The sequence below is a fragment of the Barbus barbus genome (genome assembly GCF_936440315.1).
Source record: "Barbus barbus genome assembly, chromosome: 47".
Classification (NCBI taxonomy): domain Eukaryota; kingdom Metazoa; phylum Chordata; class Actinopteri; order Cypriniformes; family Cyprinidae; genus Barbus; species Barbus barbus.
This window is the reverse complement of record NC_136725.1, coordinates 17074069-17099792: the sequence shown is the minus strand read 5'-3', so window position 1 is coordinate 17099792 and position 25724 is coordinate 17074069. Positions and strand designations below refer to the sequence as shown.

Sequence of the window (25724 nt, the reverse complement as noted above, 5' to 3'; positions counted from 1 at the left end):
AATGTTCAGATGAGTGGTTGACTAATACAGGTTTTTCAATAATTATTTGGTTACACCCCTCAATCCGGAACATTCATTTAATGTAGGATGTTGAAACACACTTGTGTACTTCAGGTTTAAGCATGTTCTGTGCGATATGAGAAACAATTCATACTGTAATATCATCATAAACACGTTTAATTCTGACATCACGTCATAAATCAATGCAAATCTCTGAGATCATTTTAAAAACCACAGTCACGTGACAAGCTCGATTTTATTGTCTTTCAAGGATGAGAACAGACACTGTGTACAGTAGCCACATGCAATACAAAAATATGACTGTACATGACATGTATCGACCCATTCTAAAAAAGTTTTCCATGTTTTTTTGTTTTTTGTTGCTTTTTTTTACATGAAAAAATATAAAGAATATTTACATCTGGGATAGCACAGCAGTACCTATTCAAAATGTCATGATGTACAGTATGTATATATATATATATATATATATATATATATATATATATATATATATATATTTATATAAAATGTCCATATAAATATTAAAAGAATTCTGTTCATTGACTGTACAATAAATAAACCATATTTATACATAAATATTTTACACTGTCATTGATATTTCCAAACCACAAAGTCCAGTCTTTCACAGAACAAACAAACACACACCCTTCCACATACACAACGTTACAAAAACGCACGTTACACACAAACACCCATGAGAGTTCATGTTTACACAACTTATGGAACACTGTTCTGCTGGGTTCATCGAAATCTTGCTTCAACACAAACATTCAACACCTTCTTCGTGGAAAATCAGGCCCTGTAGTCGGGTGAGAAAACACACATTGCTTCTCTTTGGCTCATTTTCGCAGTCTGTACTCAGAAACGGCCCTTGTGTGACTCACACCACATTTTGTTAGACCCTCAGTTCAATCACTTTCCATCAAGAACATTATCATTTGTGAAACAAAACGTCTACTATCAGACACCGTGGAGGAAAAGTGACAACTAAAGGTGTGTTAGCATGAACCAGATGAGCCAATCAGAGACAGAATCAGTGCATGTCACACAGGACTAAGAGGCACCAAGACCACAGGAGAGGGAGAGAGTGAAAGAGAGACAGAGAAAGAGAACATCTTCATCATAGTGTCATTGAATCCTGCAAATCCAGCGGGAAAAATGCGTCACGTGACATCACAAACTAGAGTGGAAAGGGAGAACCAGTCGCACACTCTGAAAATAAAAGTAGGAACAGGAATAAAAAAGGCAAAGATTTTCGTTTTACACATCGCCACAGCAGTCCCTCATCCCACCACCACCCACAGAACCAAAGAAAGTTAGAGACGGAAGAGCAGGCGATGTTAGTTTGTAAATCCAGAAGAGGTCAGGCTTTCAGCAGGCATGCAAGGCAGAGCCAGAAATTGTGTTTTGCATTGCTCATGTTTCAGGCACGCGGCTACAACCTACAACGACAAGAAATAACCAAAGACAAAAACAGAAAAAGAAGCAGATTAGAGAGAGAAATTGATAGTTCTACAGTTAAGAATTTACAGTTGGAGAGGAAATTAGCAATAAGAAAGAATTTGTTAAAGGTGCACCAAGTCATTTTTGTTTGTCATAAAGTACCTAGTATTTAACTGGTCTCAAGATGGAAGCTACAGTGCTGAGTGAAATGAGAAGGACCATCTTTATATACACAATATCACAGCTATGACTAGAGTCCAAGAGAGCATCATTTTAATTGTTGGAATTCAATTACTTAATGCACCTTCAGAATTAATAATGAATGTTTTGAAACAAAGTTACAAGTGCAAACAGACAAAGAGATCTTCTAAAACTTGACCAAGCTGAAGAAATAATTCTATTCTACGTAGTATGTAGTTTTAGAAAAAGCTGAAATGTTCATTACTAGCAAACACTACTAGAAAAACCTCAAAAAGTAAAACAATGAAGAATAATATTAATAGTAAGAAGAATTACTATTATTAATATTGTTATTATAAACAAACAAACAAGTTATATTATATTTGCATTAAATACTACTAATAATCATTTTATATATGTGTGTTATTTTACATCATTTGTATTGCTATTAAATTGTTGTGATTATGGGATTATTTTTCTAATTGAAAAGTTTACCTATGCTGTTATAAATGCTGATACTGCTCTTCTGAATGTTAGACAGATGCTGCTGATAAAAATAATGACTGAACAAGATACTCTCTCTACTCTGTGAAGAGAAGGTCAGACAGAAAGTAACCAAGCAAGCAACACATTTGATTCATTGCGGTGTCTCTGAGGTCAACTTTATCGTCGTTTCTGCAGACTGTGCAGGATTCTACCACCTGTTTGTCCTCTTTTCACAGTGTGCTAGATTCTAGGATACGTACTCTGCAGACTTCCAGAAGTGCCCAGGATGAGACAGGCGGCGGTTGAGTTTGGGCAGTTTCTCCAGCATGTCGGCCAGCTGCGTGAACGTTGGCCGATTACGGGAGTCATATGACCAGCAGGCAGACAGAATCTCCTGTGGGACAGACAGGAATCAAGCAGTCAGCACAAACAGCTGACCTTTGGATGGTTTTTACAAGGATAACATCTAAGATACCTCATTTAGGCCAAATTATAAGGTGGCACTCTACAGTGTTTTGTGCTTCTCTTAAACACAACTTCTACAGTACTAAACCATGAAATGAAATTAAAAGAATTTAGACTTAGAAATTAATACATTTATTTTCACATTATTTACAAATGGTTAGCAAAATATACAGTTATATTAAACTATGACACATTCATTTTGATCTATTTTTATGCTATTTCTCTATATTACTGTTATTTCTAAATGACACTATTCTTTAATTTGTATTGACAATAGTTTTTTCACTGCATTAATTTAATTATATTTATTAATCTGACTGATCAAGTGTACTTGAGAGAGCTATGGAAAAGCACAAAATAAACTAATAATATTAATAATTAACAATAATAATTCATAATTGATATTTAATAATACGTAAAAGTATTGTTATTATTATTACTATTATTATAAAAAAGCCCAGTATGGACACTTGGCATGGGAAGTGGAGTGGAGAAGCATAACTTCACTGCCATTCCACTGAGCATGTGTCAAATAATAAATAGACTTAAAAATGTGGCACTCACCGTGACCTCTTTTCCCAAGTTGATCTCTGCCAGGACCCTCCTGATGCCCTCTCCACTGCCCACCTGCCAGATGGTAGCCTCTACGGGCTGACTGGTGATGGGCCAGTCTCTCGCCTGCAGCTCGTACCAGATGGTGCTGAAAGAGAGCAGATAAGGCGGCAGGTCAACGCAGCACTATTTGGGGGTGAATTGTCTGAAGTCAAGTATAATTCTCACCCAAAGGCATAAACATCAGCAGCATTAGAAAACGGAAGTCTGTCCTCGTTGTTTCCGGGACTCATTTTACGCACGATTTCTGGAGCCAAATAACAGATCCACCCGTGAGGAAGCTTCAGCTCGTTTTCACGTCTAAAAACACAACAGACCCCTTTAAACCACTGATTTAAAAAGTGAAGTGAAGTGACATACTGCCAAGTATGGTGACCCATACTCAGAATTCGTGCTGTGCATTTAACCCATCCAACACACACACAGCAGTGAACACACACACACCGTGAACACACACCCGGAGCAGTGGGCAGCCATTTATGCTGCGGCGCCCGGGGAGCAGTTGGGGGTTCGGTGCCTTGCTCAAGGGCACCTCAGTCGTGGTATTGAGGGTGGAGAGAGCGCTGGACATTCACTCCCCCCACCTACAATCCCTGCTGGCCCAAGACTCGAACCCGCAACCTTTGGATTACGAGTCCGACTCTCTAACCATTAGGCCACGACTTCCCCAGTAATTTACAGTAACAATCCATGTTATCAAGATTAATGCAGTGACGTACCGGCCCTCCTGAACCACTCCAGAGATCCCGAAAAGGCCAAAGTCAGTGATGACTACTTTGTTTGTGTCATGAAAGACGTTTTTTGATTTAAGGTCCTTGTGAACGATGCCCTTAGCATGAAGATAGCCCATTCCCTGAAATACAGGAAACACAAGTAGGATTTGAATCGTATACAGCCGCACACATGCACAACACATTGACCACTTTCACAGACGCGTTTCCACAGTTATTACCATTGTAAATCTATCTAGCAAAGTTTTTTCATATTTAAATTTTTTTAATAAAATAACGTACACTCAAATGTTTGGATTAATTAAGATTTATTTAATGTTTTTCTAAAGTCTCTTATGCTTACCTAGACTGCATTTATTTGATGAAAAAAAACATTAATAATAATAATAATAATAATAATAATAATATTTATTTATATATATATATATTTATATATATATATATATATATATATATATATATATATATATATATATATATATATATATATATATATGACAAAACGACATATACGTATATACAGTGCCCTCCATAAATATTGGAACAGTAAAGACAAAATTGCTCTGTTGGCTGTGGAGTCAAGACATTTGCAAATATGATTAAAAGATGAATATGAGACAAAACTACAGAATGTCACATTTTATTATTAGCCGTTTCAACATATACATGTTTTACCAAATAAAAAGAACAGCACTTTTAGAGTTTCATCCCTCTATCTGCTGTGAGCATAAGTATTGGGACAGTTGAACATCAGGCAGATATAAAATATTAAAAGCTATTATTTAGTTGCAGATCCCTTGCACACAATAACAGCAGTGAGTCTGTGACCCATAGACATCACCAGACTCTTGGTCTCATCCTTTGAAATACTTTTCCCAGCCTTTAATGCAGCCAATTCCTATTGTTGCTTGTTTTGGGGAGTTTCTGCCTTTACTCTCCTCTCCAGCTGTTCAATTCATGTTCAATCAGATTTAAATCTGGAGATTGACTTGGGCGATCTAAGACTTTCCATTTCTTTGCCCTTATAAATTCCTTGACTGAACTGGCAGGGTGTTTTGGTTCATTGTCCTGATGCAATATGAAGCACTTCCCAATGAATCTGGTGGCATTTTCTTGTATATTGGTAGGAAAGATGGTTTTGTACCCTTCCAAATTCATTCTGCTACTGTCATCATACATTAAGTCATCAGTAAAGTTGAGAGGGCCTGTTCCAGAGACAGCCATGCATGCCCATGCCATGACACCACCTCCACCATGCTTTACAGATGAGGCTGTATGCTTGGGATCATTGCAGTTCCCTTTTTTTCTCCACATTTTTGCTTTCCCATCACTTAGATAAAGGTTCATCTTTGTCTCATCGGTCCATAAACACAGTTCCAAAACTCTTCTGGCTCACCTTTGTGTTTTTTTGAAAACTCTAATCTTGCCTTTCTATTTTTGGTGCTGGTCAGGAGGTTTGCATCTTGCTGTGTAGCATCTGTAATTCTGTGTCAAAGTCTCCTGAGGACAGTAGATTGTCAGAGCATCACCCCAGCTTTCTGGAAGTTGTTGCTGATTTTACAGACACATCTTTTAGGATTCATTTTCACAGCTTTTATGATTTGTCTGTCATCAACTACTGTTGTTTTCTCAGCCGATCAGGTAGTTGTTGGTTGCTGGTGTCGCTGGTGGTGTCCAAACTCTTGATTTCTCCATGTCCTTTGTTTTTGCTAGAGCTCTAACTGACTTCCTCTTTTCTTTTAGCATCCAAATTGCTTCCTTTTCTCTCAAAGTCAGCTCCCTCATCTTCATCCTGGTTTGTGTGTGTCATCATCGAATGCAGGATTCAGAATACAGAAGTAATGGATATAACTGATACGACACATTCCCTGCTTTTAATATCTGAAGAATTAATGCAACAGGACACAGCTGATCACTTAGAAAGACCTGTGAGGCAACTGTTCAATACTTATGCTCACATCAGATAGAGGGATGAAACTCTAAAAGTGCTGAACTTCTTAGCTGGTAAAACATGTATATGTTGAAACGGCTAATAATAAAATGTGACATTCTGTAGTTTTGTCTCATATTCATCTTTTAATCATATTTGTAAATGTCTCGACTCCACAGCCAACAGAGCAATTTTGTCTTTAATGTTCCAATATTTTTGGAGGGCACTGTGTATATATATATATATATATATATATATATATATATATATATATATATATATATATTTGATGATAACATTATGGACAATTATTGCAACTTAAACGTGTTGTTTTCAATTTTAATATATTTTAAAATAAATTATTTTATTACTGTGATGCAAAGCTGAATATTTAGCAACCATTACCCCAGTGTCACACCATCCTTCATGATCCAAACATTTCTTATAACCATTAATGATGAAAAAGTTTTTCGTTTTTTTTCCTTAATATATTGTGGAAACTGTGATACACCATTCAAAAGATTTACAAAAGATTTCTGTCAAATAAATGCTGTTCTTTTGAACTTTCTATTCCAAGAATCCACAATTTATGGTTTCCACAAAAATATTAAGCAGTAAAACAATGATAATAATAAATATTATTAATAATTAAGCACCAATAATTATTTTATTTTTTTTACAATAATTGACCCCCAAATCAGCATATTAAAATAATTTCTAAAGGATTATGAGAATACTGAAGTAATGGCTGATGAAAATTCAGCTTTGCCATCAGAAGAATAAATTACATTTTAAATATATTCAAACAGAAAACGTTTTTTTTTAACAATTTAAGCTTATTTCACAACATTACTGTTTTTAATGGTTTTCTAATAAAACAATGCAGCTTTGTTGAACACGAGACTTCTTTCAAAAACATAAAAAAAGTTAATTATTCCAAACTTTTGACCACTAGTGTACATTTATAACACTATACACTTTTAGTACCTTAGTATTAAATTACAGAAAACTATTTAATGCTGCTGCATGAGTGTTTCCAATAGAATGGCTGAGGCAATGATGGCAAATTTGACATATTTCTCTCTTCAGACCAATATAATGAATCTTTCAGTGTTTTTCCCTCTCTTCCTGTAAAGTCATAGAAGCACTAAAAGATTGGTTTTCTTTCTTCACCACCATACAAGCCTTCCAAACTATGATGACTTGCGTTTCTGAGAAACACGGCCCATAAACATCCAAACACTACCTTCACAATCTCCTGCGCAATCTGCCGAGTCTTATTGATGTCCAGTGTGTTTTTCGTGTCCCTCACGACAGAATATAACGTCCGGCCTTTGCAGAAGCTGTGGGGAAATTAAGACGTGCTTGTCAATGACCATTTCTCGATCGCTTGACGGACTCAGATGTTTGAGACACTACCTGGTAATGATGGCGAGATGAGGTGGAGCCATGCAAGCTCCCATGAAGAGGACGACGTTCTCGTGGCGCGTCTGTCTGTAGTTCATCACCTCCTTCTTGAAGAGCTTCAGGTGGTCCTGGTTGTTTCCGTCGATCTCCAAGAGTCGGATGGCCACCTCCCCGTGCCAGCGGCCGCGATGGACCCGACCCCAGCGACCCTTCCCGATGAGCTCACCGAGATCCAGCTGCTCGAAGGGAATGTCCCACTCCTGCAGGTAGACGCTGGTCTGGCTGGCCTTACGAGAGATGGGACCTTTCCAGTGGGTTCCTCCTCGCGTGCTGGGCAGGTCGTCCAGCTCGTCTCCTTCACACTCTCCTTCTGAGCTGTGGTTCAGCTCTTCCATATCCTCCTCCTCTTCATCCTCCAGCTCTTCATCTTCCTCCTCCACTGCTACATATTCTTCCTCCTCTGCTTCTATTTCCTCTTCTTCTTCCTCAAGTTCCTAGATGAGAGGAACCAACCACAATGAGTTTGCAGTGCTGGAATAAATTTATATCATGATCTTGCTGACTTTGCTAATGGTTACAGAGGAAAAACTGTGCCTATTATACACAACGTGATTTTATAGTACATCTGTATTCCAGCTTTAAATTAGATTCAGTTCCACAAGCATCTCACCTCTCTGTCATCTTCCTCGTCTTGTTCTGCATGCATCTCCTCCACTGATGGATCGATTTCATTACTGTGTATAAAATTAAACATTTAGCTGTCACTATGACTGAATGCAGAACAGGCAGCGGTATATTTATGCTTCTGAGCAGTAATTTTACCGTTACTTACACTGTGACTGGAAGTCCGTCTGAATGAAGGAGGCTGGAGCCGCACACATCTGTGAAAGACAAACAAATATTGACCAGATTATTATGTTTGAAAGAGTTAAATTCACTGACTCTGTAAACATGTTTTTTCTATTTGTACCAATACAGAATTACTGATATTATTATTGCTCAATGTAACATGCAGCGCCACAAATCACCAGCAGGGTGCAGCTCATCTCTCAAATATAAACTTGTGCAAAACCAAACCAAAGCCTAGCATGCAAAACACATTACTTTAGGCATTACTCAGATTTGTAAAAGTCAGTTCAGTTCACTGCAGACTGGAAAAAAATGACATGCTGGAGACTATGCAAGCCATTTCATGGCTGAAAATCTGCTGAATTTCATTGTTTTAGACAAGGAATCCATAAAATGATGGGAAAAAAATAAGATCTTGCTAAAAAGTTTGAGGCACTTTATAGTTCTTACACCTGTAAATATGGTGTTATTGGATCATCAATTTATTTTCAGAATAACATTAGCAGCATGTAGTTTTTAGTGTACTATTATAGTATTTATTAATATATTAAATTACCTTTTACCTTTTCTGTTCACCAACATAATGTGAGACTGAATATATGTCTGATTATAACACTTTATATATTAACAATGCATTATAACAATGCATTTATATAACTGTGCTGAAATAATTCACTCAGATGGTGCAACTGTTTATTGCATTTGCCCCACTGAATCCTGGAGGTCATTATGAGGGCTGAAGAACATAACAGACTCTGTGTTTGTTAACTCACCAGGGAAGATGAACTGCTGTCGGTGCTGAAAATAACATGCAGCTTTGCCACACAGGAGGAAGACAGGAAGAGAGGAAGACAGGCAGGAAGCAGACAGAGAGACAGTCTGGGGTTAGAGGCGAAGTCCCATTATGCCTTATGTTGAGTTACAGTGTTACATGCAGATAAAGAATCCTGAATTTTTTTTTTTTACCTGGGATTAATGCAGATGTGTGTTATGTATTGTAGTATGAGTGTAGTATTTGTTAATGTGATCATTTATTGCAGCGTCAGTGTTTACAGGTGCTTACCTGGAAAGTGGAAGCGGTTGTCACGGTGGCCCTTTGGGGAGGGATTTGGGGGCGGGGTTACACTTGGAGGATTGCTTTGCTGGAAGGGGGCGGGAGATGAAGGCGTAGAGGAAGTGGTGGAGGATGGATTACTGCTAGAGTCCAGCTGATTCAGCGCTGGAGGTTGATCCTGCCAGAAATTAACCATATTGATCCCGCAGAATTGCTTTTAATTGCATGCTATTAAAAAAATGACGCGATTTGCATAATCTGGAGAATATATATACTGCATACTACAAAACCAGGACAAGCTGTATACTAGTATATCATTCTGTCAGACAGGGACCAGTACCTTCTTTGTTATTGCCTTCGGTAGCGTCCCGAACTGTGGCGCTTCAGGTGGACGGTCCACTGGGTTGTTAATGTCTGAGGGTACAGACTCAGTTCTACGAATCTTTGTGACTGAGAGACACACATGAAATTATTAGAAAAACATGTCTGTCATTATTGATGTTCTTATATTTGAGCAACAGATAAGAGAATCTTACTGGGAAAGAAGGAGATTCTGCAGGGTGGAGCTTCTTTAGTGCATTTGTTGTGACACTTTAACCTATGAGAGGATAAGATGAGACGTGATATTCATAGATTACTCTGAGAACACAAAAGACAATAGTGGTAAATGAGTGTGGTTTTCAAAACATTTACAGGTTATAAAAACTAAATATATGATATGGATGATATGCAGTATATTATATTATATAATTGTAAATGTATGTGGTATTTTTTACTATACTGAATTTAATAAAAAAAAAAAAAAAATTATTGCATTCAGGCAGGATCACTTTCAGTACTTTATTACAATAAAGATGATTATATGTTTTGCACTACTGCAATGGGAATTTGGTAATGATTTGTTTTTTTTTTAATTGTCATTAAAATAATTTCACACTGCAAAAAAAAGGCATCTTTAAAATGTTTCATTTTTAATGCAAAATAAAGTTTCTTTTTTCCCCTTTCGAGATGTGAAATATGACTTGGACACTAAACAATAAAGAAGAATATTTTATATTTTAGATATTTTGAAAAATGTTGGTAACTAAACAGTTTCAGTTTCCACTAATTTTTACTGTATAGACAAAAAAATAATAATGGGACCTGAAATTGTTCGGTTATGAACAATTATTCAGAATATCTTCAGTTATGTTCAAAAGAAGAAAGTAAGTCACATGGGTTTGGAACAACATGAGGGTGACAAAATGATTTTTTTGGGTGGACTATGCCTTTAAGTACTTGTATTTACTCACCTGCAGTGTTTGCATTTCACCCCAAAGATCATGTTTTTCTGGCACACTTGACATGTCTGAGAGAGCCAAGACTTTGTAGAAAACCTATAAACACACACACACAAAATATCTTTGTTTCTGGGACAAATATTCAACAATTATTTCCACCAATTTTGTTCAGTAAAGGACAGCCTAGGAGGCGGGGATACCTGTGAGTGACAGCCAGCCCGATGTCTCGCCGCAGAGCCTGAGGTGAGCTGCGGTGGACGGTAACATTATCTAGAGAGCGACAGAACAGACAGAGACAGTTTAAATGAGAGACTTCAGTTGATTAAGTATCTCTAAACAGCACGCTTTTAGACATAACAAAACCACCAGATATACTGGACCTCCAAAACACAACAAACACTCGTCTAGACTCAGCAGCAAACTCTCAGTAAACAGCTGTGCTTTTACAAAGTGCTGCTGGTGAATCATTTACTCCGTTCACTGAAAACCATCGGCGATAGCAGGAGTATTTGAGTGTGTAGAGCGCAGGTGAGAGCTTCCTCTTCACTCTGAGAGGTTGAACTGTGACCTCAGTCTGATCAGCATTCAGCAGGCACTTCACTGCAGTCTGGTCTATTTGAACTACAGATCTGCTCAGTCAAGAACCGTGCATGTCTTTGAAATGCTGTAATTGTGCTGCTGAACTCACTCCGCAGGCCGATGTGCTCTTCCTGTAGTGTGGGAGTGCCTGGCAAAGTGTACGGGGCCGTGGCGGGTGCTGCCCCAGGGGTCCGTGCGGAGAGAGTGGGCGAGCGAGATGGAGAGTCCTCACAACCGTTTCCATTAATCTGGACGTTCAGAAGCAGCTTGTTTTTCTTCACACACCTAGGAACAACGAAAGACAGTCAATGTCAGGCCAATTAAACGGCTGTTATCTGGCTAATTTGGGATTAATAGCACAAGTTTAGCCTGCTTGGTAAATTTTTCATGAAACATGAACATGCACATCTCCTGTTTTAAAAAATATTTTTGTCAATTTGGAGGAAATATTGTGTCAAATAAACATTTATTCAATGCCAAATGTATTTACACCTCAAAAAATGTATTTATAATAATGATGATAATGATAATGTAAAATAATGTATTCTCTCTGTATTCTTCGTTTCTCTCTTTACATTAGTCATATAATATAATATAATATAATATAACATATAGTTTGGAAATTGATGTTTCCATATATGTTGGACACTTGTTGGCTGATTTCTATCACTATGTAGTCCAACTGCATCATTTAGTACAATTAATAGAATTAATTATATTAAAATTAATTTATAAAGGAATTCATTCTGTATGTATGCATAATTTAATATCATTATTTATTTATATATTTATTTTTATTAAGTGTTCAGATAAAAATTGCCAATTATGTCCAAACTTTTGACTAATATATTGGACTCTAAATATCAGAATCAGCTGCTGAAAAGTCCATATCGAGCAAACAGCCGGCAAGTAGAGTGTCCTTAATCTGTGGTCACATTGTTGGCGTTATTGGTTTTTACATCATCGCAGATTGCTATTAGTCACTGCATAGAAACAGGCATGACTTATGAAAACACAGTCAATGACTCTGTTGATAATACAAGTGTTTTCCTGACATATTAGAAATGGACCATATTAGAAAAAATCTTAGGCCTTAGAAACTTATCACATGTAATACATATAAACTAGGCTTTATAACATTAAATACTTTTATAGAGTCTTATCTGAAGTCTCTATTTTGTGGTCCGTTTCCTCAAGACCTACTTGTTAGTGGGTGTATCTTCAATGCGGTGGCCGAGCTGACTCTCGTGGCTCTTGCTGCGGGTCATCGAGATGTTTGGGAGGAGGTGCAGAACTTTGCGGGACGGTGGAGGAGGAGTGCAGGGAGGCTTGAGGCGGTGTCTCCTCCGGGAGGGCGGGGTTATGGGTGGAGTCGAGGTGTGTCCGTGGAGTCTGACGGGACGGGAGGTGTAATACGGGCTGGGGTCGGTCAGACTCTCTGCGTAACCGTGGTAAATGTGAGCCTCACCGAGCGACAGAATGTAGCGGGGGTACGGGCAGGAGGTGAGAGGCGTAGAGGGGGTGGAGGGAGTGGTCATGGGCCGGGCCAAAGGGGAAGGGCTGTGGGGGCGCAGGGAACCTCCTAGTAACGGAATCTGGTCCACTGGTGTCAAGCCGCCACTGTCCCGCCTCATGGGCTCGGAGAACCAACAACCGCTGTCCTCTTTAAACTCCCCTGAAGGTCATAAAGTCACAGTCAATTAAGAAGATATCTAGTATTGGGTGAATCTCAGGGAAAGAGCACTCACCTGACTCAGAGGCACTCTTTAAACAGTTGAGGGCAGCACACAGCCTGGTGCAGTCCTCTGAACTGGAGCCCAGCCGTCTCATGGTTTCCTTCACCTGAATGCCGGGCATCTGCAGCAGCGCATCCAATGACAGCTTCACGTTCACTGCCTGATAAGAGCCCGAGAAAGAGAATGACAGTCTAAAATACCTTTTTAAAAATGCTTCTGTAATGTGAACCTGAAAAATGTGAGGGAAATAACATTTTGACAAAAAATTATTATTATTTTTTTTTTTATATATAATTTGTGTTTATAAACTGTGAACAGTCCTTGCACACTTGGTCCCAAATTTTCGTATACTTTTTTTTCCGTATTCGTCATCCTTTCCTATTTATGTCGTATTTATGTTTTAACGTGTGAAAAAAATTGGGCAAAAATTTCAGACTCCGTGTGCAATTTCACATGATTACTTTTATATTTGATCAAATAAATGCAACTTTGTTGAGCCTGAGAGACTTCTTTCAAAAACATCAAATATGTTTTCATGTTGCCTCTTTTTAGATGTTGCGAAACATGTGCCTGTGTGTCTATTCTGACATATTTACTCCTTAAATAATAAGGAAACACTCTTAAAGACATCAGCAAGATGCTGACATGTTCTTAACTGTCAGTTAGAGGGTTATTCATGTGATTTAAGGTCACATACAACAGGACACACTCACCTCAATCAATGCATTCCCTTGTGAATAAAGCTCTTCAAATTCCCAGAACACATGACCTCTTTAAACTAATTAATCTGATTCCCTAATTACAAACCTGTGTGACTGATTTGAAGTGAGTAGCTTGTGACATTGGACTGATATTAATAACGTATTATTCCTGAACTACTCACACAATCATACTGTAAATATGTAGTAAATCTCACAAACTGATTTCTTTTTGGGCTTTGTGACATGTTTAATGCCATTCATAATGCAGAGCACAGGATATGATGCGGAGAAGTAAGAAAAGCAATTATAAAATGAAATGACATGTATGTGACATACAGTATCATACCACACATATGCAACTGATTTAGCTGAGCAGAATAAAATGAGAAAAGTCTGTGAGAATGGATGTTATGTAATGTAGGAATGGAGCAGTGTCAGAGACAGAGACAGAGACTGAGACAGAGGGAGAGAAAGAGAGGCCGACTCAGCATGTTGGGTAATTAGAGTTGGTGTATCTCGGGTCTGCTGGGAACATGGCTGTGGCCAAACTGCCAAAAAACAGCAGATTTTCTAATTCCTTTTCTAATTTACTCAAGGATATTGAACTACAAAGCATAAAACACACACACAAAAAAAAACATATCCTTGCTCACTCAATAATATGTTTTTGTTTTTCTAAGAAGATCTGAGTCCAGCCTCACACATTACAAAAGGAAGATCTGAGGAAGATTGTTTATTTGGGCACCTATTTAGGATCTTTTGTTGTAATATTTAATATGTACGATGGCAGCACTATCTTGGTTTTATGTACATACATTTTTCATAAAAACATAATCAATCCAAACATTTGAGCAAAAAAAAAAAAAGTGTAGATTACATACAATAATAACCAATAATTATTATTATCTTTTAAAATATTATATTTTAAATAAATATTCTTTGCACAAAATCTATCATTTATGTTATTAATATTATAAAAAAACGTTGTAACATGTAACAATTTACTAGTAATTATAATATATATATATATATATATATATATATATTACAATTATATATGTACAGTGTTTCACACTGCAAAAAAAAAATATTATAATTATAATTATATATGTAATATTATAATTATATATGTATATATGTATATTATAATTATATATGTACAATTATATATGTACAGTGCCCTCCAAAAGTATTGGAACAGTAAACACAAAATTGCTCTGTTGGCTGTGGAGTCGAGACATTTACAAATATGACTAAAACATGAATATGAGACAAAACTACAGAATGTCACATTTTATTATTGGGTGATTCAACACATACAGGTCCTTTTCAAAAAATTAGCATATTGTGATAAAGTTAATTATTTTCTGTAATGTACTGATAAACATTAGACTTTCATATATTTTAGATTCATTACAACACAACTGAAGTAGTTCAAGCCTTTTATTGTTTTAATATTGATGATTTTGGCATACAGCTCATGAAAACCCAAAATTCCTATCTCAAAAAATTAGCATATCATGAAAAGGTTCTCTAAACGAGCTATTAACCTAATCATCTGAATCAACTAATTAACTCTAAACACCTGCAAAAGATTCCTGAGGCTTTTAAAAACTCCCAGCCTGGTTCATTACTCAAAACCGCAATCATGGGTAAGACTGCCGACCTGACTGCTGTCCAGAAGGCCATCATTGACACCCTCAAGCAAGAGGGTAAGACACAGAAAGAAACTTCTGAACGAATAGGCTGTTCCCAGAGTGCTGTATCAAGGCACCTCAGTGGGAAGTCTGTGGGAAGGAAAAAGTGTGGCAGAAAACGCAGCACAACGAGAAGAGGTGACCGGACCCTGAGGAAGATTGTGGAGAAGGACCGATTCCAGACCTTGGGGGACCTGCGGAAGCAGTGGACTGAGTCTGGAGTAGAAACATCCAGAGCCACCGTGTACAGGCGTGTGCAGGAAATGGGCTACAGGTGCCGCATTCCCCAGGTCAAGCCACTTTTGAACCAGAAACAGCGGCAGAAGCGCCTGACCTGGGCTACAGAGAAGCAGCACTGGACTGTTGCTCAGTGGTCCAAAGTACTTTTTTCGGATGAAAGCAAATTTTGCATGTCATTCGGAAATCAAGGTGCCAGAGTCTGGAGGAAGACTGGGGAGAGGGAAATGCCAAAATGCCTGAAGTCCAGTGTCAAGTACCCACAGTCAGTGATGCTGGTGTTGGTCCACTGTGTTTTATCAAGGGCAGGGTCAATGCAGCTAGCTATCAGGAGATTTTGGAGCACTTCATGCTTCCATCTGCTGAAAAGCTTTATGGAGATGATTTCATTTTTCAGCACGACCTGGCACCTGCTCACAGTGCCAAAACCACTGGTAAATGGTTTACTGACCATGGTATTACTGTGCTCAATTGGCCTGCCAACTCTCCTGACCTGAACCCCATAGAGAATCTGTGGGATATTGTGAAGAGAAAGTTGAGAGACGCAAGACCCAACACTCTGGATAAGCTTAAGGCCGCTATCAAAGCATCCTGGGCCTCCATAACACCTCAGCAGTGCCACAGGCTGATTGCCTCCATGCCACGCCGCATTGAAGCAGTCATTTCTGCAAAAGGATTCCTGACCAAGTATTGAGTGCATAACTGAACAGAATTATTTGAAGGTTGACTTTTTTTGTATTAAAAACACTTTTCTTTTATTGGTCGGATGAAATATGCTAATTTTTTGAGATTGGAATTTTGGGTTTTCATGAGCTGTATGCCAAAATCATCAATATTAAAACAATAAAAGGCTTGAACTACTTCAGTTGTGTGTAATGAATCTAAAATATATGAAAGTCTAATGTTTATCAGTACATTACAGAAAATAATGAACTTTATCACAATATGCTAATTTTTTGAAAAGGACCTGTAGATGTTTTACCAGCTAAGAAGTTCAGCACTTTTAGAGTTTCATCCCTCTATCTGATGTGAGCATAAGTATTGAACAGTTGCCTCACAGGTCTTTCTAAGTGATCAGCTGTGTCCTGCTGCATTAATTCTTCAGATATTAAAAGCAGGGAATGTGTCGTATCAGTTATATCCATTACTTCTGTATTCTGAATCTTGCATTCGATGATGACACACACAAACCAGGATGAAGATGAGGGAGCTGACTTTGAGAGAAAAGGAAGCAATTTGGATGCTAAAAGAAAAGAGGAAGTCAATTATAGCTATAGCAAAAACAAAGGGCATGGAGAAATCAAGAGTTTGGAAACCACCAGCGACACCAGCAACCAACAACGACCTGATCGGCTGAGAAAACAACAGTAGTTGATGACAGACAAATCATAAAAGCTGTGAAAATGAATCCTAAAAGACGTGTCTGTAAAATCAGCAACAACTTCCAGAAAGCTGGGGTGATGCTCTGACAATCTACTGTCCTCAGGAGACTTTGACTCAGAATTACAGATGCTACACAGCAAGATGCAAACCTCTGACCAGCACCAAAAATAGAAAGGCAAGATTAGAGTTTGCAAAAAAGCACAAAGGTGAGCCAGAAGAGTTTTGGAGCTGTGTTTATGGACCGATGAGACAAAGATGAACCTTTATCTAAGTGATGGGAAAGCAAAAATGTGGAGGAAAAAAGGGAACTGCAATGATCCCAAACATAAACAGTCTCATCTGTAAAGCATGGTGGAGGTGGTGTCATGGCATGGGCATGCATGGCTGCCTCTGGAACAGGCCCTCTCAACTTTACTGATGACTTAATGTATGATGACAGTAGCAGAATGAATTTGGAAGGGTACAAAACCATCTTGCCTACCAATATTCAACAAAATGCCACCAGATTCATTGGGAAGTGCTTCATATTGCATCAGGACAATGACCCAAAACACCCTGCCAGTTCAGTCAAGGAATTTATAAGGGCAAATAAATGGAAAGTCTTAGATTGCCCCAAGTCAATCTCCAGATTTAAATCTGATTGAACACGAATTTCACCAGCTGGAGAGGAGAGTAAAGGCAGAAACTCCCCAAAACAAGCAACAATAGAAATTGGCTGCATTAAAGGCTGGGAAAAGTATTTCAAAGGATGAGACCAAGAGTCTGGTGATGTCTATGGGTCACAGACTCACTGCTGTTATTGTGCGCAAGGGATCTGCAACTAAATCATAGCTTTTAATCTTTTATATCTGCCTGATGTTCAACTGTCCCAATACTTATGCTCACATGGTGTGTAATATGATCCGGACAAATAAAACCATTTTTTTGTTTTTTGTTGTCACATTCATAATTTGAATATCTAGTAAGCAAAAACATTATACAAACTTTATATAAACACACAATATACATGATCAAATGATGAATATTTACATGACAATCATAAAAAACACCATATACAAATTTAGCTGAAAATATATTACTTTCATAATGACTTTTTATTATTTATTATTACTTATTTATTATTATTTTTATGTTTTTAAATTATTATTATTATTTGATTTTGGTATGAAATATTATCCAGACAAATATGACTTCTGATTGGCTTTCTGAGAATCACCTTGCTACATTGATAAATTACATTTTTGTGTAAAAACAGGTGACATTATCAAAGTATTGAATATTTACAGGAATATTCCCTCTCCTCCAAAAAACACATATACACATTACCTCTATGAGCTCAGGTCTGACGTTGATGGTGCGTAACCAGTCCTCCAGCCGTGGGTAGCTGTTCAGGCCCAGTGGCCTTTCTGTGTCTGGCACCTTCCGCTTACACTGCAGCTGTTTACAGATGTACTTCATGAGCTTGACCTGCAGGGGGCAGCAGAGCACAAAGCAGATGAGGGAGGGGCCGTCAGGGGGCGGGGTCTGTAAGAGGCCTTTATTGCCTCTGCGGGTTTCGCTTACAACCAAAGGACGATTTTACATACAGCTCATCAGAAAACTGTTACATGAACATGATAGACATCGCAAAGGACACATGCACATAATACAGACATGCACATATAATCAGTTCAGTTTAGATTTAATTGACGTGGATGTGAAAACTCAAAGAATTGTAGAGGTCAGTACTCAACTAAACTACATTTTAAAACAGCTTATCTGTCAAAAAATGTTCTTCTATAACATGTTATTAAAAGACTATATTATTTTTGCTCTCTCATTTATTGTGTGTATTAGTGTATTTTATAGTATTTGTTTCTTGGTTTATAAATGAATACCCTCTCCACAGGTACTTATATATGCTTACATATATACTCGTGTTTTCATTTCATGGATATATGTACGCACATTCATACAAGCACATACATATGCATGCATGCATATTACATATACGCACTGACATATATAACCTTTACATGCTATTCATCTATCTTTGGTTTTCGATATTTCTTGCTGTTTATTTCTCTTGACATTGATATAGCAGTGTTATTCTGGTACATAAAATAATCAGTAACAAATGTCAAAATTAACACTGATCCAAAGCTATGCATTACTGCAGTGTCTCTCATCAGCCAGATTTCAGCATCAGTCGCCATTAAATCGCAGCACCTGCAAGTCTGATAAATAACACGGCATCAGAACACACGCAGTTTGAAATCTGACTGGATTTTCTCTCCCTCTCTCTTTTTTGTGCTCCCCTTCAGCAAACAGGGCTGTCAGCTATAAATAACTGTTATTATATGGAAGGGAGCTTGCAGCCCTCCTCATGGGGGCGACTGCACTGCTGGCATGGCAACCAAGTGTCATCGGAACACTGCGCTGACGGTGGGAGCGTTCTGACATCACAGCTCCACGAGACGCAGAGTTCACACGGAGGCTAAGACGGCAGTCTGTCTCGTCGAACGTGGCCGTGGACGTCTGCTTCCAGCTGTACATGCCGCCATATGCACTGGGCTGCAGGATTTCTCCCCATTCTGGCCTGTTCTGGATAATAAACACGCTCCCAAATCTTTCACAAACAAACCATGCTGGCTTATACAGGAGGAATTTTCCAGCTTGGTGCAGAATGCTGACCCACCTCAAATTCACCGATACACAAAAAACCACACCTATTCCTATATCCAGCTTCCTGGACGGGCCGCATGGACACCTCAGCAGAACAGAAGCGCTGATGAGCGCAGTGAGACAGAAAGAAGAGAAGGGGGAAATAGTGGGATAGAGAGAGAGAGAACGAGGGGGTAGGGTGAGAGGAGGGCTCACCTGCTGTGACAGTTCAGGTCAGCGGCTCACTGACGCACAGAGACCCGTTACCATGAGGCCGACGGCCATAAAACGAGTCATCCTTCACACTTCCCCCTCCACCGCCCCCCATCCCACTGCGGCTGCCTGCAATCACTGCTTTAATGAGAAGAGCACGCTTAAACAGCAGTGGCCAGACACACCAACATACACATAGCATACATAAACTGATCTCTACATAATCAACTGATGTGTATAATCTTACCTGCATGTTCAAAGAGACCTTTGTATTTTCAAACTGATGCCAAAATCATATCCCAATTGATTTTATACATTTAATCTGACATACGTAACATATGCGAAATTACCCTCACATACCAAAACTCATCTTTATACTTTATACTGATCCCTGTGTACTCAAACTCAAACTTATTCTCTCATTCACTGATGATCACAATAAAATCAAACTTAGTCAAATGGATCTTTATACATTCAAAATCACGCCCATGTAAAACGATCCCTAAATATGAAAACTGCTCTTTATTTACTTAAAATGATGCCTACATACTTAAACTGATCCCTGGCATACTTAGACTGCTCACTATATACTCAAACTGATCTTTTATAGCTAAAATGATGCCCGCACACTTCAATTGATTCCTTTGTACTCAGACGGATCAATAAATACTGAAACCAATCAATTTATACTTAAATTGATGTACACTCAGTCTGTATACTCAGACCGATTCCTTGCATACTCAAACTGATTTCTATATAATTCAAGGCCACATGCTTGAACTGTATACTCAGACTGATCACTAAATAGTCAAACTAATCATTACATACTTAAAATAATGCCTACATACTTAAACTGATCCCTGCATACTTAGACCACTAAATTCTCAAACCAATCAATATATACTTAAAATGATGTCTATATTCTTAAACTGATTCCTGTATACTCAGACTGATCCCTTGCATACTCAAACTGATCTCTATATACTTGAAATCAAGTCCACATGCTTGAACTGATCCCTGTATTCTCAGACTGATCACTAAACACTCAAAATAATCATTATATACTTAAAATGATGCCTACATACTTATACTAATCCCTAGCATACACAAACTAATCACTATATACTCAAACTGGTCCTTAGATATTTAAAATGGGCCCCATATAATCAAACTGATCCCAAAAACTAATTACAAAAATAGTCAATATTCAAACGGATTCTTACATACTAAAATTAACCCTGTAATTAAATGATAATCAAATGTAAGTCCACACCACTCATAATGATCCATACATACTCAAACAGATCCTTACTTAAGTCACTCATATATTCAAAATGATACATACATTATCAAATCGTTACCTGTTATTTGAAATGATGCCTACGTTCTCAAACTGATCATTGCATACTAAAACTACACTCAATTTGTGCTCTGTTTAAAGGCCTTTGTGTTAATGCAATGATCAGATCTTTGTGCTGGGGATTTTCTGGCTGAAAGTTCTCAGTCTTTATCTCCGTTACATACACGCACACACGGCCCTGAGAGAAACCAGTACCTCAACAGGTGAATCAGAGCTTCAATGACAACCTCTCAAGAGCCATCAGCTTACAAACGCACTCTTTTGTACACATACTCACACACGCATATTTCAGTAAAAAATAAAAAGACCTTGAGCACACTGTCGCGGCAGACGCCAACAAAAGGACCCGCGCACTGCAGGCGAGCATCTCATAGCAGACGGCAGTATAAACACCAGCTGGGGTCAGGGGTCACACGCGTAGGAGGATAAGGAACCGAAAGCACGTTGTGGGAGGTCAGAGCCAATAAACAAGCAATTAAAGCTCCGTTGCTAACAGCTAAATGCTAATTACACAGAGGACAGTGAGCACTCCACTCAATAAAGCTCAACTGCCATTCAAAAGCTTTTATCCATCGCAGTCAATATGAAAATTTGTGTCAAGTGCTTGAGGTCTGAGTTTTTAACAGCGCTCAGATTTCAGCATTAACAAAAAAGCCTCACAACTGTTCAACAGCACAAGGTCTCATCCGATGCTCACATACTGCACACTACACACAAGAGAATCCTGAACCATTTCCAGCTAAAAAGCTCTATTTTATAGCCATTATCAAGGTGCTATACCGTTTCTGAATATAGATATTGGGCATACTAGTACTTGCATCTAGTACTAAGCCACTGTTCCACTGAAACACAAGCTGTAGCAACTGGTATTTTACTGCAGATTCTTGTATGCTAACATTAGGGAAACATAACAACGTTCCTTTAACATTAGGACAAGGTTCCTGGTTATTATTTATTTATTTTTGAAGAAACTAAACGTGCACAGGACATGTTTGCATGAATTTGTAATGGCTTTTTAAGTTTTATTTATATTTATATATATATATATATATATATACACACACACACATATACACACACACACACATATATATACATACATACATACATACATACATACATACACACAGTGCCCTCCAAAAGTATTGGAACAGTAAAGACAAAATTGCTCTGTTGGCTGTGGAGTCAAGACATTTACAAATATGATTAAAAGATGAATATGAGACAAAACTACAGAATGTCACATTTTATTATTGGGTGATTCAACTCATAGATGTTTTACCAGCTAAGAAGTTCAGCACTTTTAGAGTTTCATCCCTCTATCTGATGTGAGCATAAGTATTGAACAGTTGCCTCACAGGTCTTTCTAAGTGATCAGCTGTGTCCTGTTGCATTAATTCTTCAGATATTAAAAGCAGGGAATGTGTCGTATCAGTTATATCCATTACTTCTGTATTCTGAATCTTGCATTCGATGATGATGCACACAAACCAGGATGAAGATGAGGGAGCTGACTTTGAGAGAAAAGCAAGCAATTTGGATGCTAAAAGAAAAGAGGAAGTCAGATAGAGCTCTAGCAAAAACAAAGGGCATGGAGAAATCAAGAGTTTGGAAACCACCAGTGACACCAGCAACTAGGGCTGGGTATCGATCAAAAATGTTTGATATCGATACCAATACCTTGAGTTCAATACCGTTTCCAGAACAATACTTTTTTCGATACCAATTTTATGAAATCAGTTTTAACAAGATTACATTATCTCCAAAAACTCTGGTTTTATTTTTTTCAGCTTGTTGACATGTATACAGACTCAAAGACTCTGCACAAAGGAACAAACCAATCCAATTCAACACAATAAATCAGTGCAAATCATTTTAATAGAGCTCAAATAGTTTTCGGTTTACACTAGTGCGAGTTCGTTTTAAAACGCATAGCTCAGACAGAATCATCATTTCTATTCATTTATTCTAGGTTGTTAAAGACTTCAAGAAATTGAAAATCTTTATCCACTTTCATAAGTGGGTGTTTTATTTTTTTTCTTTCACCATATTGTTATTAAATTCTGGTGTAGTATGTCTAATTATTTGAATGCATAAAAACTACTTAATGTATTCAAATTTATTCTTAAAACAGCCTTATGAAATGTTTTATTTTTCCTCAGAAATTCTGTGTTCTGTATCTGGATTTCAAATGAAGGCATAAAACAATTTCATTTATCTTTTAAATTATTGAAAATCAAACCTTATTTATTTATTTTGGCAAACAAAATTTTACTATTAAAATTAAAACATGGAAGAAAAAAATAGTTTTAATAGTAGCCCAGTATGTACACTGCTGAACAATATTAATATATTTCTGCCGCACTGTCTTCCAAGTTCAACCAAACGTTTATTTTGACAGGTTGCCGTAAATACCTTTACAGTTCTGTGTGTATATATGACGCTAGTTTTACTCAAATCAAATGGTAAAATGCTCATGAAGTGACTCTCAGAGCAGTTCTGGGGATGTTGTTCATGTGTTTATGTTCTCATTTAGACGGCAGATGCTGAAATCACCGCGAGCATCGCAAGTTAATGTAAATCTGCTTTCTTCCATGATTTCACGTGTTAAAAATAAAAGAAAATCGTTCTCAATCTTACTCTAGAACTATGTTAATCTGAAGACTTTTGCTTTTGAGTGCTGTGCATAGGAATGTGATTTATATTATAGGCCTAATAAAAATATAATTTGCTTATTAATTCACATGCATTAGCCTATTTTATATACACACATATTTATTTATTTATTTGAAAGAAGATTGAATTTATTTGATCAAAAAGTAATTAAAACAATATCATAATATTATGAAATATTACACTTAAAATAGTGGTTTTCATAATAATCAGGCAAGTTTCTTGAACAGCAAATCAGCATCAGAATGATCTCTGAAGGATCATGTGACACTGAAGACTGGAGAAATGATGCTGAAAATACAGCTTTGATCACAGCAATCAATAATATTTTACTATATATTCACATAGAAGACACCTATTTTAAATTGTAACATTATATATTTCACAGTACTGTTTACTGTATTTTTCATCATCAAAATAATTTGTATACTCTTTTCCACAACTGGAGCTCTATTCCTTAAAATGATAGATGTCAAGCTTCTGCAAAAGGACAAATACTGTATATGATGACCAATAGAAAGACCCATATTAGAAACAGTCCACATTCTGCACTCTTCAAGTCTTCTAGACAATACCGGAGCATCGTGTCATATGGACTGATAATATTGGTATTTGACTTTAGTGATAGTAAACTGTCCCTCATAAAAATTCTTTAAAATTATTTACTATTTGTCATATACACCAGAAAAGACAAATTATAATGTCAAGAATATGCCACTCATTTATGGTGTGGTGTGGACTGGGTTTGGTGGGCCGCTCTGTGCCAAAAAGTCCAGGGCCACTTTTTGGCCCCAGTCCAGTCCCTGTGTTCAACTCTCCCAATACTTATGCTCACATCAATGAGTGGGATGAACTCTAAAAGTGCTGTTCTTTTTATTTGGTAAAACATGTATGTGTTGAAACGGCTAATAATAAAATGTGACATTCTGTAGTTTTGTCTCAGATTCATCTTTTAATCATATTTGCAAATGTCTTGACTCCACAGCCAACAGAGCAATTTTGTCTTTACTGTTCCAATATTTATGGAGGGCACTGTATATATATATATCTATCTATATATTTTTTTTCTTAGCCTCTATTGTCCTTAGATCTTTTAATTGAAATCACAGTTATATTGATCTAACCTCTGTAATGAGGCGTCATCCATTGTTTTACCTTCTAGCATATACAGGTCAAACCAGCTTCTGGTGGTTTTTACTTGGTTTCTAGATGACCACCTTGGTCAAGCTGGTCAGAACTGGTAAATCACCCTGGAACAGCAACAAAACAACTACCACATCCTATAAAACCGCTTGACCACCTTAAGCTGCTATGACTTTGTTTGTCCAACAGAGTTACCTATGGTTTATAAACTATAACTGGAATCTTTAAAATGTTAAAAAGGTAATCAGGGTACAATAAAAGAAGTCCATGACTACTTTCTGAACATGTGGTCAAAAAGAACGTCACGATTCTGGAACTAAACGTGGTGTCCACCATAATGGCCACAGTACTGGCGTGATTCCTGGTTTTCTAGTCTCACAGCTCTGAGCAAAGCAGAGAAACACCCACTTTCATGTTCTTTTGTTGGTTCGTCTCTGTGAACATTGATTTTGGGGCTTGGCCAAAGCTAGATGGAGATGAACAGGATGATTCTTCGCTGTTGGTGTGAAAGTTAAGGCCGCAGCGGCTTAAAACCTGCAGAGACACACCAACAGCCTATTTTTCTCAGACCAAACAACAAAGCCCACCATCTCAACTCCTCATGTGTGTTAACACAGGAAACTCTAACAAAGCTAAACACTTCATTTATGTGGGTTGCGTTATTTCTGATAGCAGATTTTAAGTTGTGCACTGCACTAAAGTTGCAACTGCCATTGAGATGAATGGGAATGCTAACAGCTAGCTTTCTCCAGGTATTATAGAGCTCACTGGAAATGTCTTTGTATTAAATCTATTTACTAAATTGTCTAGCAGGATAAAAAGTCTCTGTATTTTAGTCTCTCCAGTTGAATTTCTCATATTCATAACACATGCATGCGTGACCCAGATTAAATGTTTT

At 37.6% G+C, this 25724-nt stretch overlaps 1 protein-coding gene across 2 annotated transcripts in view; it reads right to left on the bottom strand.

The window, feature by feature from the left end:
- Positions 1-1342: 1342 nt before the first annotated feature.
- Positions 1343-25724, bottom strand: part of LOC306865477 (kinase suppressor of Ras 1-like) — a gene marked incomplete at both ends in the record, with an annotated part of 33575 nt that continues 9193 nt past the window's right edge. Inside the window, 18 exons of one of the 2 annotated variants that reach the window (XM_079410085.1) lie at positions 1343-1466; positions 2394-2527; positions 3163-3298; positions 3379-3510; positions 3930-4063; positions 7118-7214; positions 7291-7772; positions 7949-8012; positions 8111-8159; positions 9191-9359; positions 9522-9631; positions 9718-9779; positions 10474-10557; positions 10662-10731; positions 11150-11325; positions 12244-12715; positions 12789-12936; positions 18121-18261. In XM_079410085.1, coding sequence (XP_079266211.1) covers positions 1460-1466; positions 2394-2527; positions 3163-3298; positions 3379-3510; positions 3930-4063; positions 7118-7214; positions 7291-7772; positions 7949-8012; positions 8111-8159; positions 9191-9359; positions 9522-9631; positions 9718-9779; positions 10474-10557; positions 10662-10731; positions 11150-11325; positions 12244-12715; positions 12789-12936; positions 18121-18261 — 2667 coding nt within the window. Of the gene's footprint in view, positions 1467-2380; positions 2528-3162; positions 3299-3378; positions 3511-3929; positions 4064-7117; positions 7215-7290; positions 7773-7948; positions 8013-8110; positions 8160-8900; positions 8943-9190; positions 9360-9521; positions 9632-9717; positions 9780-10473; positions 10558-10661; positions 10732-11149; positions 11326-12243; positions 12716-12788; positions 12937-18120; positions 18262-25724 lie in introns of those variants that run through there. The other variant, XM_079410086.1, reaches the window with a different exon arrangement.